General features: G+C 46.3%; 1 protein-coding gene across 1 annotated transcript in view; it reads left to right on the forward strand.

The window, feature by feature from the left end:
• The first annotated feature begins 1,367 nt into the window (after positions 1-1,367).
• LOC137526111 (uncharacterized) overlaps positions 1,368-13,433 on the forward strand; it is a 51,207-nt gene continuing 39,141 nt past the window's right edge. The window contains exon 1 of the mRNA XM_068247329.1: positions 1,368-1,394. Coding sequence (XP_068103430.1) covers positions 1,368-1,394 — 27 coding nt within the window. The remainder of the gene's footprint in view (positions 1,395-13,433) is intronic.

Raw genomic sequence — 13,433 nt, forward strand, 5'->3', positions numbered from 1 at the left:
TTTGTCTTTTTGGGGGCCTCATGGTTACTGAATTTGTCTTGTTGGGGGCCTCATGATTTGTTGGGGGCCTCAAGATCGCTGAATTTGTCTTGTTGGGGGCCTCATGATTGCTGAATTTGTCTTGTTGGGGGCCTCATGATTGCTAAATTTGTCTTGTTGGGGGCCTCATGATTGCGGAATTTGTCTTGATGGGGGGGGGCTCATGATTGCTGAATTTGTCTTGGAACATGCTGGAAGGTACATACTGAGGGAGGGTGGGTGAGCGTGAGCCTGCTAACCTCCATATACATTTGGCTCCACCCATAACCACACCCACATTTATTATGTGACCACGCCCCTTTTTGGCGCGGCGCAACCTTGACTTTGGGGGGGGGGGGGCGCATTAATAGTCTTTGTCCCCGGGCGCTGAAAAAAAAAGAACGGAAATCAATGTTTAGTAGATCCTCCTTTTGCAGAAATTACATCCTCTAAACACTTCTTGTAGGTTCCAATGAGAGTCTGGATTCTGGTTGAAGGTATTTTGGACCATTCCTCTTTTCAAAACATCTCTAGTTCATTCAGGTTTGATGGCTTCCGAGCATGGACAGCTCTCTTTAACTCACACCACAGATTTTCAAATATATTCAGGTCTGGGGACTGAGATGGCCATTCCATAACGTTGTACTTGTTCCTCTGCATGAATGCCTTAGTGGATTTTGAGCAGTGTTTAGGGTCGTTGTCTTGTTGAAAGTTCCAGCCTCGGAGCAGCTTCAGCTTTGTCACTGATTCCTGGACATTGGTCTCCAGAATCTGCTGATACTGAGTGGAATCCATGTGTCCCTCAACTTTGACAAGATTCCCAGTCCCTGCACTGGCCACACAGCCCCTAAGCATGATGGAACCACCACCATATTTACTGTAGGTAGCAGGTGTTTTTCTTGGAATGCTGTGTTCTTTTTCCTCCATGCATAATGCCACTTGTTATGCCCAAAATACTCAATTTTAGTTTCCAAAATGATGCTGGCTATTCCAAATGTGCTTTAGCATGCCTCAAGCGGCTCTGTTTGTGCTGTGGGCGGAGAAAAGGCTTCCTCTGCATCACTCTCACATACAGCATCTCCTTGTGTAAAGTGTGCTGAATGGTTGAACGATGCACAGTGACTCCATCTGCAGCAAGATTATGTTGTAGGTCTTTGGTGCTGGTCTGTGGATTGAGTGACTGCTTTCAACATTTGTCACTTCTGCCTATCCGATATTTTTCTTGGTCTGCCATTTTGAGCCTTAACTTGAACTGAGCCTGTGGTCTTCCATTTCCTCAATATGTTCCTAACTGTGGAAACAGATAGCTGAAATCTCTGAGACAGCTTTCTGTATCCTTCTCCTACACCATGATGCTGAAAAATATTTGTCTTCAGGTAATTTGAGAGTTGTTTTGAGACCCCCATGTTGCTACTCTTCAGAGAAAATTAAAAGAGGAGGGAAACTTACAATTAAATTACTCTTTCTCATAATTGGATTCACCTGTGTATGTAGGTCAGGGGTCACTGAGCTTACCAGGCCAATTTTAGTTCCAATAATTAGTTTAAAGGTTTTGGAATGAAATGACAACAGTGCCCAAATGTATGCACCTGTCTAATTTTACTTAAACAATTATTGCGCACTTTCTGTAAATCCAATAAACTTAATTTCCCTTCTCAAATATCACTGCATGTGTCGCCTATATGATATATTTAACTGATATTTTTTATCGTAACAACCAACGATTTATACAGGAAAATCATGACAATTAACAAGAATGCCCAAACTTTTGCATTGCGCTGTATATATACTGTATACAGTGGTAATCGGTCAGGGTATGAACTAATGAGATAAGGGGCAGAAACAAAGCAAGGGTAGGGCAAGAATAAGGTAATGGGACAGAGCTTCAGAGCAGCACCAGACTAAGAACAACAGCTGTCTGAAAGCAGAGGCAACTCTGGGAAGGATATAACTGGATTACAGATGCTTTTTAAATTACCAGTAATGAGGCACAAGAAGTATTGGATAATGACTATCAGCAGCAGGTTAAGCCAAAGTATTCTGGAAGACACCCTTTATTATCTACAGAATTTAAACACCAACAGGTGAAACAAGAAGCTAAATTTTCAGAAATGTTTATCTTAACACTTTGATTCTTGAGAATCTGTACTCTGGCTAGTGTTGCTCGGATACCTCATTATCCTATTCGAGTTTGGTCGAATTCGGATAGTAAACTATCCGAATTCACTCAAAGTCGGATATCCGATGTAATCGAATATCCGATTCGACCTCGGATATCCGACGTCACTATCCGAGTCTGTATTCGAGTAAAATATTCGAGCTGGCCTTAAACAGCTTGTAAAACTTGTATAGGAGGTCAATGATGCATGAAACCACCTTTTTATGAAGAAAAACATCAAGTGATTATGTGGTGATGTAGTAGTTATAAAAAAAAGGTCTCAAAAAAAGTAAATTAACTTCATGAAAAGTGTTTGTATGAGAAGGTGTGTCCAAAATGGTTGTTGGAAGTCTTCATTTACGTCGTCTTCATCTTCTTCTTCTATATCTTCTTCTTCTTCTTCTATATCTTCTTCTTCTTCTTCTATATCTTCTTCTTCTTCATCTTCTTCTATATCTTCTTCTTCTATATCTTCTTCTTCTATATCTTCTTCTTCTTCTTCTATGTCTTCTTCTTCTTCTATATCTTCTTCTTCTATATCTTCTTCTTCTGTATCTTCTTCTTCTTCTATATCTTCTTCTTCTTCTTTTATATCTTCTTCTATATCTTCTGTTTCTATATTTTCTTCTTCTATATCTTCTTCTTTTTATTCTTCTTCTTCTATATCTTCTTCTTCTTCTATATCTTCTTTTTCTTCTATATCTTCTTCTTCTTCTATATCTTCTTCTTCTATATCTTCTTCATCTTCTTCTATATCTTCTTCTTCTTCTTCCTCTATATCTTCTTCTTCTTCTATATCTTCTTCTTCTTCTTCTTCTCCTCCTTCTTCTTCTTCTTCTTCTTCTTCTTCTTCTTCTTCTTCTTCTTCTTCTATATCTTCTTCTTCTTCTATATCTTCTTCTTCTTCTATATCTTCTTCTTCTTCTATATCTTCTTCTTCTTCTATATCTTCTTCATCTTCTTCTACATCTTCTTCTTCTATATCTTCTTCTTCATCATCTTCTTCTTCCTCTTCTTCTCTATCATTATATTATGTGTCTTGGTTTTCCTTTCTTTTGTAATATTTTTTTTACTTCATTTTTGGAAATATTTTATTGTAATAACACCATAGTTATATTTGTGTTGATGGCATAATAGGTAGGTAGTGGCACATTGCAAGCCACAGCGCCTTTTTCTGTGTACCCTGGCGGTGGTAAAACACAGACATCAGCAGGAGGAGGAAGTAGTAGTTGCAGGCTTGCAGCTATTTGTAGTGTGTGGTAATAGTCGGTCGGTACCCGGTAGGAGAGTGGGTGGGCAGGTGGCAGTAGAAAATAGTTCTTCTTCTGTTCTCCCTGGCAGTGGTAGCAGCACACAGACAGCAGAAGCTCAATGCAGCTACAGGAGGAGGAGTAATGTGTGTCAGGCAGTGTGATGTGACTGACATAATAGGCCCTGGTACCTAGCGGTGGTACCAGGGCCATAAATGAACATCATGAGGTTCCAGACAGCGGTCATGAAGCCCACATTGTGTCCAATACACAATTGGGACAGCACAGTTTTCAACCCGGACACCTCTAAAATAATTACATTTTTTTTTATTCAAAATAATGCAGCTATTGTTGAGCGTAGGTGGCACTTGGGCAGCAGCACCTTGTAATGTGTTCCCTGGCAGTGGAGAGGAGACACAGACAGCAGGAGGAAATATAACAGCAGGCAGCGTGAGGAGGATAAGTGTGTGTGGCACACTGGCATTTGGCAGCAGGCAGGAGGGCAGGCAGCGAGACATAGTTGGCCCTGGGTCCTAGCGGTGGTCCCAGGGCCATAAATGAACAGCATGAGGTTCCAGACAGCGGTCGTGAAGCCCACATTGTGTCCAATACACAATTGGGACAGCACAGTTTTCAACCCGGACACCTCTAAAATAATTACAATTTTTTTTTTTTCAAATTAATGCAGCTATTTTTGAGCGTAATAGCTGGTGGCGTTTGGGCAGCAGCACCTTGTAATGTGTTCCCTGGCAGTGGAAACACACAGACAGCAGGATGAAATATAACAGCAGCAGCAGGTGTATGTGTGTGTGGCAGTCGTCACTTCATGTACCCCTCTCGCCGACAACAGGGGCCATGAATTCGCTTTCCACCCAAGCCTGGTTCATTTTGAGAAACGTCAGTCTGTCCACAGACTTGTGAGACAGACGAGATCGCTTCTCAGTGACGACTCCACCGGCTGCACTGAAGCAAAGCTCTGACAGTACGCTGGAAGGGGGGCAGGAGAGCACTTCCAGGGCGTACTGCGCAAGCTCGCTCCAGATCGGCAGGTGCTTGACCCAATACTCCATGGGATCAACAGGGGCCACGCTGTCAAGCCCGCTGAAGGACCCCATGTAGTCAGCCACCATGCGGGTCAAGTGCTGCCTGTGACTGGAGAAGGATGCTGCTGCAGGCACCTCCTCTCTAGTCCTTGGCAGCTCTACACTCATGTAGAGCTCTTGGGTCAGAGACAGCAGGTCTGTGGTGCGCGAGCGCTTGCTGCTGGTGGATGCAGGCACCTGCTGCTGCCTCTGTGCTGGCTGGACAGTGGGGGTGGATGGCTCAGGGAAGGCTTCCTGCAAGCGCTCAACAAGGGACAGCTGCAAATCCCTCATTTGTTGCGCACGGTCTCCTCCTGCAGGCAGGAACTGGCTGAGCTTCCCCTTCAGACGTGGGTCCAGCATCATGCAGATCCAGATGTCCTCCCTCTGCTTCATCTGGATCACCCTTGGGTGAAACGTACTGGCTGACAGCCTGCCTCTGTTCAACCAGACGCTCCAACATCGCCAGGGTGGAGTTCCAGCGAGTTGGAACATCGAGCATGAGCCGGTGCTGTGGCAGGTGCAGCTCCTTCTGCACCTCTTCCAGGCTCGCCACGGCTGCAGGTGAGTGCCGGAAGTGACGCACAACCTTCCTTGCCGCCTCAAGGAGTCGGTCCATCCCCTGGTAGGTCCACAGGAACTTTTGGACTACCAGGTTCAGGACGCATTCCTTCCTCTGCCAATTCTTCCGCAACAGCACTCCATACCTTCTCTGTGCCTGGGGTCCATAAGAAGGTGCTGAGTGACAGGGTGCTAGTGTCTCCGCTGGGGCTGGAGAACTGCACTCCTCCTCCTGCTCCCCAGGCAGTGCTGGGCGGCTGCTGCTGCTCTTGCGAACAGGAGTGGTGGTGGGGGTGGAGGACTCTGTTCCAGAGATAATAGTGGCCTGCTCATCCACCATCAGTTCCACCACAGCGTCTGCGTCCTTCTCCTCAATAGGACGGCTACGACTTGGCGGTGGGGGGAACATCTGGGCCACACGCTGCTGCTGCTGTGTCTCTGCAGCGTGACTCCCAGCTGTTGGGCGGCCAAGGCGTCCACGGCCAGTGGCTAATGGCGGAATAGCCACTGGTGCAGACGCAGAACTGCGCATGGTGGTGGTGGCGCGGCTGCCAGGCCCATGACCTCCTCTCTTGGCGATGCCCTTGCTGCCCTTGCTGCCCCTGCCCAGACCGCGGCTGCCAGTGCCAGACATTGTATATTTTTAATATTATACAAATGAAAAAAAAACGTATGTATGTAAAGGCGGGTGGGACAAGAGGGGTACTTTAATGGGGTGGGACTGGTGGTGGTGGGTGTGTGAGGTGACGGACAGGTGTACTCTACAGCAGAGATCGGTGTAGCGCTAACGAGAGAGTGCGCACTGCGCACACAAAGACCCTAGCTGACGCTGACTGATGGTGTCAGACTACAGTACAATTCAGCTAAGACACAATAGAAGTAGTATATATATAAACAATAGGAGGACGGGTGTAGCACTAACTGGAGGGTGCTGACAGCGCAGATGTGCACTGCGCACACAAGGACCCTAGCTGACGCTGACTGACGGTGTCAGACTACAGTACAATTCAGCTAAGACACAATAGAAGTAGTATATATATAAACAATAGGAGGACGGGTGTAGCACTAACTGGAGGGTGCTGACAGCGCAGATGTGCACTGCGCACACAAAGACCCTAGCTGACGCTGACTGATGGTGTCAGACTACAGTACAATTCAGCTAAGACACAATAGAAGTAGTATATATATAAACAATAGGAGGACGGGTGTAGCACTAACTGGAGGGTGCTGACAGCGCAGATGTGCACTGCGCACACAAAGACCCTAGCTGACGCTGACTGACGGTGTCAGACTACAGTACAATTCAGCTAAGACACAATAGAAGTAGTGATATATAAACAATAGGAGGACGGGTGTAGCACTAACTGGGGGGTGCTGACAGTGCAGATGTGCACTGCGCACACAAAGACCCTAGCTGACGCTGACTGACGGTGTCAGACTACAGTACAATTCAGCTAAGACACAATAGAAGTAGTATATATATAAACAATAGGAGGACGGGTGTAGCACTAACTGGAGGGTGCTGACAGCGCAGATGTGCACTGCGCACACAAAGACCCTAGCTGACGCTGACTGATGGTGTCAGACTACAGTACAATTCAGCTAAGACACAATAGAAGTAGTATATATATAAACAATAGGAGGACGGGTGTAGCACTAACTGGAGGGTGCTGACAGCGCAGATGTGCACTGCGCACACAAAGACCCTAGCTGACGCTGACTGACGGTGTCAGACTACAGTACAATTCAGCTAAGACACAATAGAAGTAGTGATATATAAACAATAGGAGGACGGGTGTAGCACTAACTGGGGGGTGCTGACAGTGCAGATGTGCACTGCGCACACAAAGACCCTAGCTGACGCTGACTGACGGTGTCAGACTACAGTACAATTCAGCTAAGACACAATAGAAGTAGTATATATATAAACAATAGGAGGACGGGTGTAGCACTAACTGGAGGGTGCGTGCGCACGCACACTAAGACCCTAGCTGACGCTAACTGACGGTCCCTAAACACAGACTAGAGTACAGTGAGTGAGTACACACAGTACTACTAGTACTAACTAAACAATATAAGAATCGAGCTAAATAGTACAACAGGTGTGACTAGATTACTGAGAGGCAGATACAGCCGGACAGGTATAGCAGTAAAGCTGGGCCTTGCTAACTACAAAATAGTACAATATTCTATCTAACACAGAAGTAGTAGTACAGGAGTAGAGTAGGACAGGTGAGAGCACAGGTAACTAGAGACTAGAGCACAGAGCAGGGCAGGCACAGGGCCTAGCTGCTGGCTGCAGGCCTGCATGCAGCACCAGTGACAGCCTCCCTCCCTAGTCCCTAATCACACTAACTAAACTGCCTAAAATACAATATATCTACAATACAAAGCAATACAGTTGAAGATCAAGTGTTGGAGTGTAAAAACGCTAGGTTTAGCGCAATGGAAATGCACTTGCACACAGACAAAAAGCACTGGAGCAGTTCTCTCAGTACTATCAGTCAGTAAGTCGCAAGCAGGACGAGTGAGGCAACATGGCGCCCGCTATTTATAGAGGGGGGCTTGGCCAGGCTCCCCCTCTGTGATTGGCTGCAGTCAGAGGGCTGGGAGCCCTCTGATTCGCTTGTGAGGACTCGAGATGACATCTGTCGTGACGCTATCCGAGCTCGTGACGCTATCCGAGCTCGGATAGCTAGGATATCTCCGGATAGCTGCTTGCTATCCGAGTGCGCTCGGATAGCACAGCCCGGATAGCTAATACTATTCGAGTTCGGTATTCGAGCTCGAATAGTGAAAAAGAGCTAGGATTATCCAAGTACCTTGGATATCCTAGCTCTGATGAGCACCACTGACTCTGGCCAGTTAGCTCTGTCCAGTGAGTCAGGGCCTTTATTTACATCAAAGATGAGGCTTTGATTATGTCTGGAGGCCTCTGTACATACAACATTGCACATAAAACGTTGACTTGGTAAAATATTAAAATGGACCTCTGCTTTACGGTTTGTAAATAGTATGGGTCGTTGAGGGGCAAATGCAATAAGGTGGTGGCCCAATCGACCATCCGATTCAATAGTTTAATCGAATCGGATGAAAATCAGCCCCCCAACAAGCATGCCTGATTGCCAAGTGGACCAAATTCAGGCTGAAATTTGTTAAATGTATCAATCTAGCAAGCTGGAAAATTTCAGCTTGACGTGGTTGGTCCGGTGCACGGCGGTAGCGGTGTGCTATATGGGGATGAGCTACAAATGTGACAAGACTCCCCAGCTGCAGTCCCCCCCAAATGTTAATGTGTCCCTTGTGCCCATGCGTTAAAATGCCTGTCTGCTGTTGCCCGCCAGAGTGCCCATACATCTTCCACTTCCTCATTGTTGCCCCATGTGGCTCACCAGCATATAGCACGAGAGGTGTGTGTGTGACGTCACCCACATGCTATATGCAGTAGCCACGTTGGGCACTAATGTGGAAATGGAAGATGTGTGGGCACCGTACTGGGCAACAGCGGACAGGTAAAGTATTTTAATGCACAGGGGGCACATTTACATTTGGGGGCAACTACAGAGGTGGCAGATGCGGCATCACAAGGCCGATTCCCAAGAGATTCTATACTGAAATCAATCAGAAATCGGCTTGCGGTATAAGGGCAGCCAACAGGTCTCTCTCTGATCAGATTCAGTCGGAGAGAGATCTGTCTCTTGGTCGATCATGCATAGCTAGATGTATGGGCACCTTAACTTCCTTTGTGGGGGCTGCTCCCTAGCCCAGCTTTGCATGTGCTCCGCAATCTTCTCTATCAAGACCTGCAGCTGCAGCAGTTTCAAGAAGCTGTGAAGGTACTGCATGTCCCCGGCCGGCACAATGCAAGCCAGGAGATGTAGACCTTTAATTTGAGTACATCTCTGGACTCAACTTAGTTAATGATTTATATTACAAATCAAGATTTTGCTGTTGATGCTGTTCTTAAAAGTTATACTTTACTTAAAGGACCTCTGTCGTGAAAATCTTAAAATTTAAAATATATGTAAACATATACAATTAAGAAGTACGTTTCTTCCAGAGTAAAATGAGCCATAAATTACTTTTCTCCTATGTTGCTGTCACTTACAGAGGGTAATAGAAATCTGACATAACTGACAGGTTTTGGACTAGCCCATCTCCTCATGGGGATTCTCCGGGTTTTGTTTAGTTTCAAAATGCACTTAGTGAATGGCAGTTGCTCCATCCAGCTGCCAAAAAAGTGTACAGTGAGCAGGGAGGCTGGTCAGCATCTTTGTATAAATCTTTTTCAGTAAGTGTCTTTATAAAGAATAAAGGCCATGGTGAGAATCCCCTATGGAGAGTTGGACTAGCCCAAAATCTGTCAGTAATGTCATATTTCTACTACTAGTACTTACTGTAAATGCCAGCAACATAGGAGAAAAGTAATTTATGGCTCATTTTACTCAGGAATAAACATACTTCTTATTTGTATGTGTTTTACATTTTAAGAATTTCGCAACAGTTCTTCTTTAAGAATTGTAACAGAGAGGCTGCCCCTTTCCAGGCTGGCTGTAATGTGGAGCATTTGTGGATTGCCAACGAGAGAATGAAGATCCCATTTGACTCAGTTACCAAAAAAAAAAAAATGTGCTTTCCCATTGACTATGATTCCTTTTGATTTTGTAGAAATTGTAATTTGAGATTTACTAAATATTTTCACATTTTCTTTAATTCTAATGCAGAACTGGTCTAATTAACCCTTCTTCTTCTTTTGTTGGCTCTGACACAAGTGGTTGCCATGGTTTCTCCCAAGACTTAGAGTCTAAGTGGTGCCAGAGCACCCTGCATGGAATGATGTGCTGCTACCCCTAGTGAGCAAAGGTCAACTTTGCTGCTTGGTAGCTATCATGCAGTAGCCATTAGTTCATAACCCCTGGGGCTGGACCACCAGTGACAAGAAGAACAAGTGATGCTACAGTATGGATTTTATAGTTGAAGTGCTAGCCAAAGTCTCAAATATCACACCTTATCAAAGTTAACACACCTCATCAGAGTAGCATAGCAAGCACTACGAATTAATGCCTGCTAATTGGCAATGGCACTCGTCCTGCCCTGCGAGTTCGTAGCGCTCGCTATGCTACTCTGATAAGGCATGTTAACTTTGATAAGGTGTGATATCTTTGATAAGGTGTGATATTTGAGTTATCACGGTTTAGTGAATCAAACCTCAGGAGTACCTATATAGTGTCGCATTAATATAAATCGGATCAGATGGTAAGTAAATTGCTACTTACAAACCCTGGATGCTAAAGGCAACCATGATAATGAGCAAGTGGAGATTGCCATCTCCACAGATCTGTGGATGAGACTTCTTTGGAGTTATTGTCGGTCGCTCTCCAAAAAGGTGGATCATTGGGCAAAATTACAGAGGAAAACCCCTGTCTAGAGGAAGGATACTTTAAAGCGATATTGTCACTATAAAAATCAAATTTCAACAGCAACTGGTCTGAGTGTATTAAGTAATAAAGATGCTAATCCTGCATTCAAAACTTGCAAAACTTTTTCTGCTGTTATGGTTTGGAGTTATCACATACTTTAGGAGCACTGGCCCTAGTGCCAAACAGTGCCAAACAGTTGAATGCTGGGAGTTCTTTTTATCTATAATATATACCTCCTCTTCCATTTATTTCCCTGCCTAGCTGCTTATCAGAAACACCCTCTGATCACTTGTGTTTACAAGCAAGGCTGAGGTGACTCAGCAGCGATTGGATGTGTAAATAAAAAAAAAGACAGTACAGTTCCTAGTATACACCTCAGTGGGAGTGTCTGAAGACTCTGCTAGCTGCATGCATATTCCGCTCGCCGCCGCCCCCCCCCCCCCCCCTCCAGACCCCTTGCGCAGCCTGGCCAATCAATGCCAGGCAGCGCTGAGGGGTGGATCGGGATTCCCTCTGACGTCCCGATGTCCATGATGTAGGTGACGTCATCCCGCCCCGTCGCCATGGCGACGGGGAAGCCCGGCAGGAAATCCCGTTCTGAACGGGATTTCCTGCTTGCAAAGATCGCTGGCGGCGATCGAAGTGGGTAGGGGGATGCCGCTTGTCAGCGGCTATCATGTAGCGAGCCCTGGGCTCGCTACATGATTTAAAAAAAAGAAAATTTTAAAAAAAGTGCTGCGCTGCCCCCTTGCCATCAGAATTGGAATGGCAAGGGGGTTAACAGAAGGGAGGAGGTGCCCTAATAAAAAAAAAAAATTCTATATGTGCAAAATTTGTCAAGACTGTAAACAGCTTTAAGCATTGTACACAGACACCTCACTAAAGATGGTGAGACGGCCTGCAGGGCCGGTTCTAGATCCAATGGGGCCCCAGGGCAAGAGTAACTTATGGGCCCTCCTGTCTAACCCCCCCCCCCCCCCCCCCCTCGGACACTTCCATCTCTGAGCTGCCGTAGCCTCCCTCACAGTATAGATAGCCAGATGTGCCCCCAGGGTTCGGTAGCCTCCCCCTCAGTATAGATAGCCAGATGTGCCCCCGGGTTAGGTAGCCTCCCCCTCAGTATAGATAGCCAGATGTGCCTCCAGGGTTCGGTAGCCTCCCCCTCAGTATAGATAGCCAGATGTGCCCCGGGTTAGGTAGCCTCCCCCTCAGTATAGATATCCAAATGTGCCCCCAGGCTTAGGTAGCCTCCCCCTCAGTATAGATAGCCAGATGTGCCCCCGGGTTAGGTAGCCTCCCCCTCAGTATAGATAGCCAGATGTGCCCCCTAGCCCCCCCAGTATATGTAACCAGATGTGTCCCCAGAGATTAGATAGCTACCCCCCAGTATAGTCAAATGCCCCCCCCCCCCTCCCCAGGACTCGGTAGCCCCTTCAAGTACAAAGTGCCAGCTGCACCCTCCATTGTCTCCCCTAGTATATAAAGCCAGATGCTCCCGTTTTAGTAGTCAATATATTTTTTTTAACGATTTTCTGACCGATTTCCGTAGAGATGAATGGAAATCGGTCAGGGAGTCGCTCAAAAAAATGATCGATTCTTAGATCGGACATGCTGGAAATAATCAATCTGGCAGGTAAATCTGCCAAAAAATTGTATAATGTGGATCCAGCATTCCAGCCTGTCAGCGCTAGTGTTGGGCGAACATCTAGATGTTCGGGTTCGGGCCGAACAGGCCGAACATGGCCGCGATGTTCGGGTGTTCGACCCGAACTCCGAACATAATGGAAGTCAATGGGGACCCGAACTTTTGTGCTTTGTAAAGCCTCCTTACATGCTACATACCCCAAATTTACAGGGTATGTGCACCTTGGGAGTGGGTACAAGAGGAAAAAAATTTTTAGCAAAAAGAGCTTATAGTTTTTGAGAAAATCGATTTTAAAGTTTCAAAGGGAAAACTGTCTTTTAAATGCGGGAAATGTCTGTTTTCTTTGCACAGGTAACATGCTTTTTGTCGGCATGCAGTCATAAATGTAATACATATAAGAGGTTCCAGGAAAAGGGACCGGTAACGCTAACCCAGCAGCAGCACACGTGATGGAACAAGAGGAGGGTGGCGCAGGAGGAGAAGGCCACGCTTTGAGACACAACAACCCAGGCCTTGCATGAGGACAAGAAGCGTGCGGATAGCAATTTGCATTTTGTCGCCATGCAGTCATAAATGTAATACAGATGAGAGGTTCAATAAACAGGGACCGGAAACGCTAACCCATCACAGATGTTCATTGTTCATGTTACTTGGTTGGGGTCTGGGAGTGTTGCGTAGTCGTTTCCAATCCAGGATTGATTCATTTTAATTTGAGTCAGACGGTCTGCATTTTCTGTGGAGAGGCGGATACGCCGCCGATCTGTGACGATGCCTCCGGCAGCACTGAAACAGCGTTCCGACATAACGCTGGCTGCCGGGCAAGCCAGCACCTCTATTGCGTACATTGCCAGTTTGTGCCAGGTGTCTAGCTTCGATACCCAATAGTTGAAGGGTGCAGATGGATTGTTCAACACAGCTACGCCATCTGACATGTAGTCCTTGACCATCTTCTCCAGGCGATCGGTGTTGGAGGTGGATCTGCACGCTTGCTGTTCTGTGTGCTGCTGCATGGGTGTCAGAAAATTTTCCCACTCCAAGGACACTGCCGATACCATTCCCTTTTGGGCACTAGCTGCGGCTTGTGTTGTTTGCTGCCCTCCTGGTCGTCCTGGGTTTGCGGAAGTCAGTCTGTCGGCGTACAACTGGCTAGAGGAGGGGGAGGATGTCAATCTCCTCTCTAAAGTCTCCACAAGGGCCTGCTGGTATTCTTCCATTTTGACCTGTCTGGCTCTTTCTTCAAGCAGTTTTGGAACATTGTGTTTGTACCGTAGATCCAGAAGGGTATAAACCCAGTAATTG

Source organism: Hyperolius riggenbachi, chromosome 7, assembly GCF_040937935.1.
Source record: "Hyperolius riggenbachi isolate aHypRig1 chromosome 7, aHypRig1.pri, whole genome shotgun sequence".
In the NCBI taxonomy this organism is placed as follows: Eukaryota; Metazoa; Chordata; class Amphibia; order Anura; family Hyperoliidae; genus Hyperolius; species Hyperolius riggenbachi.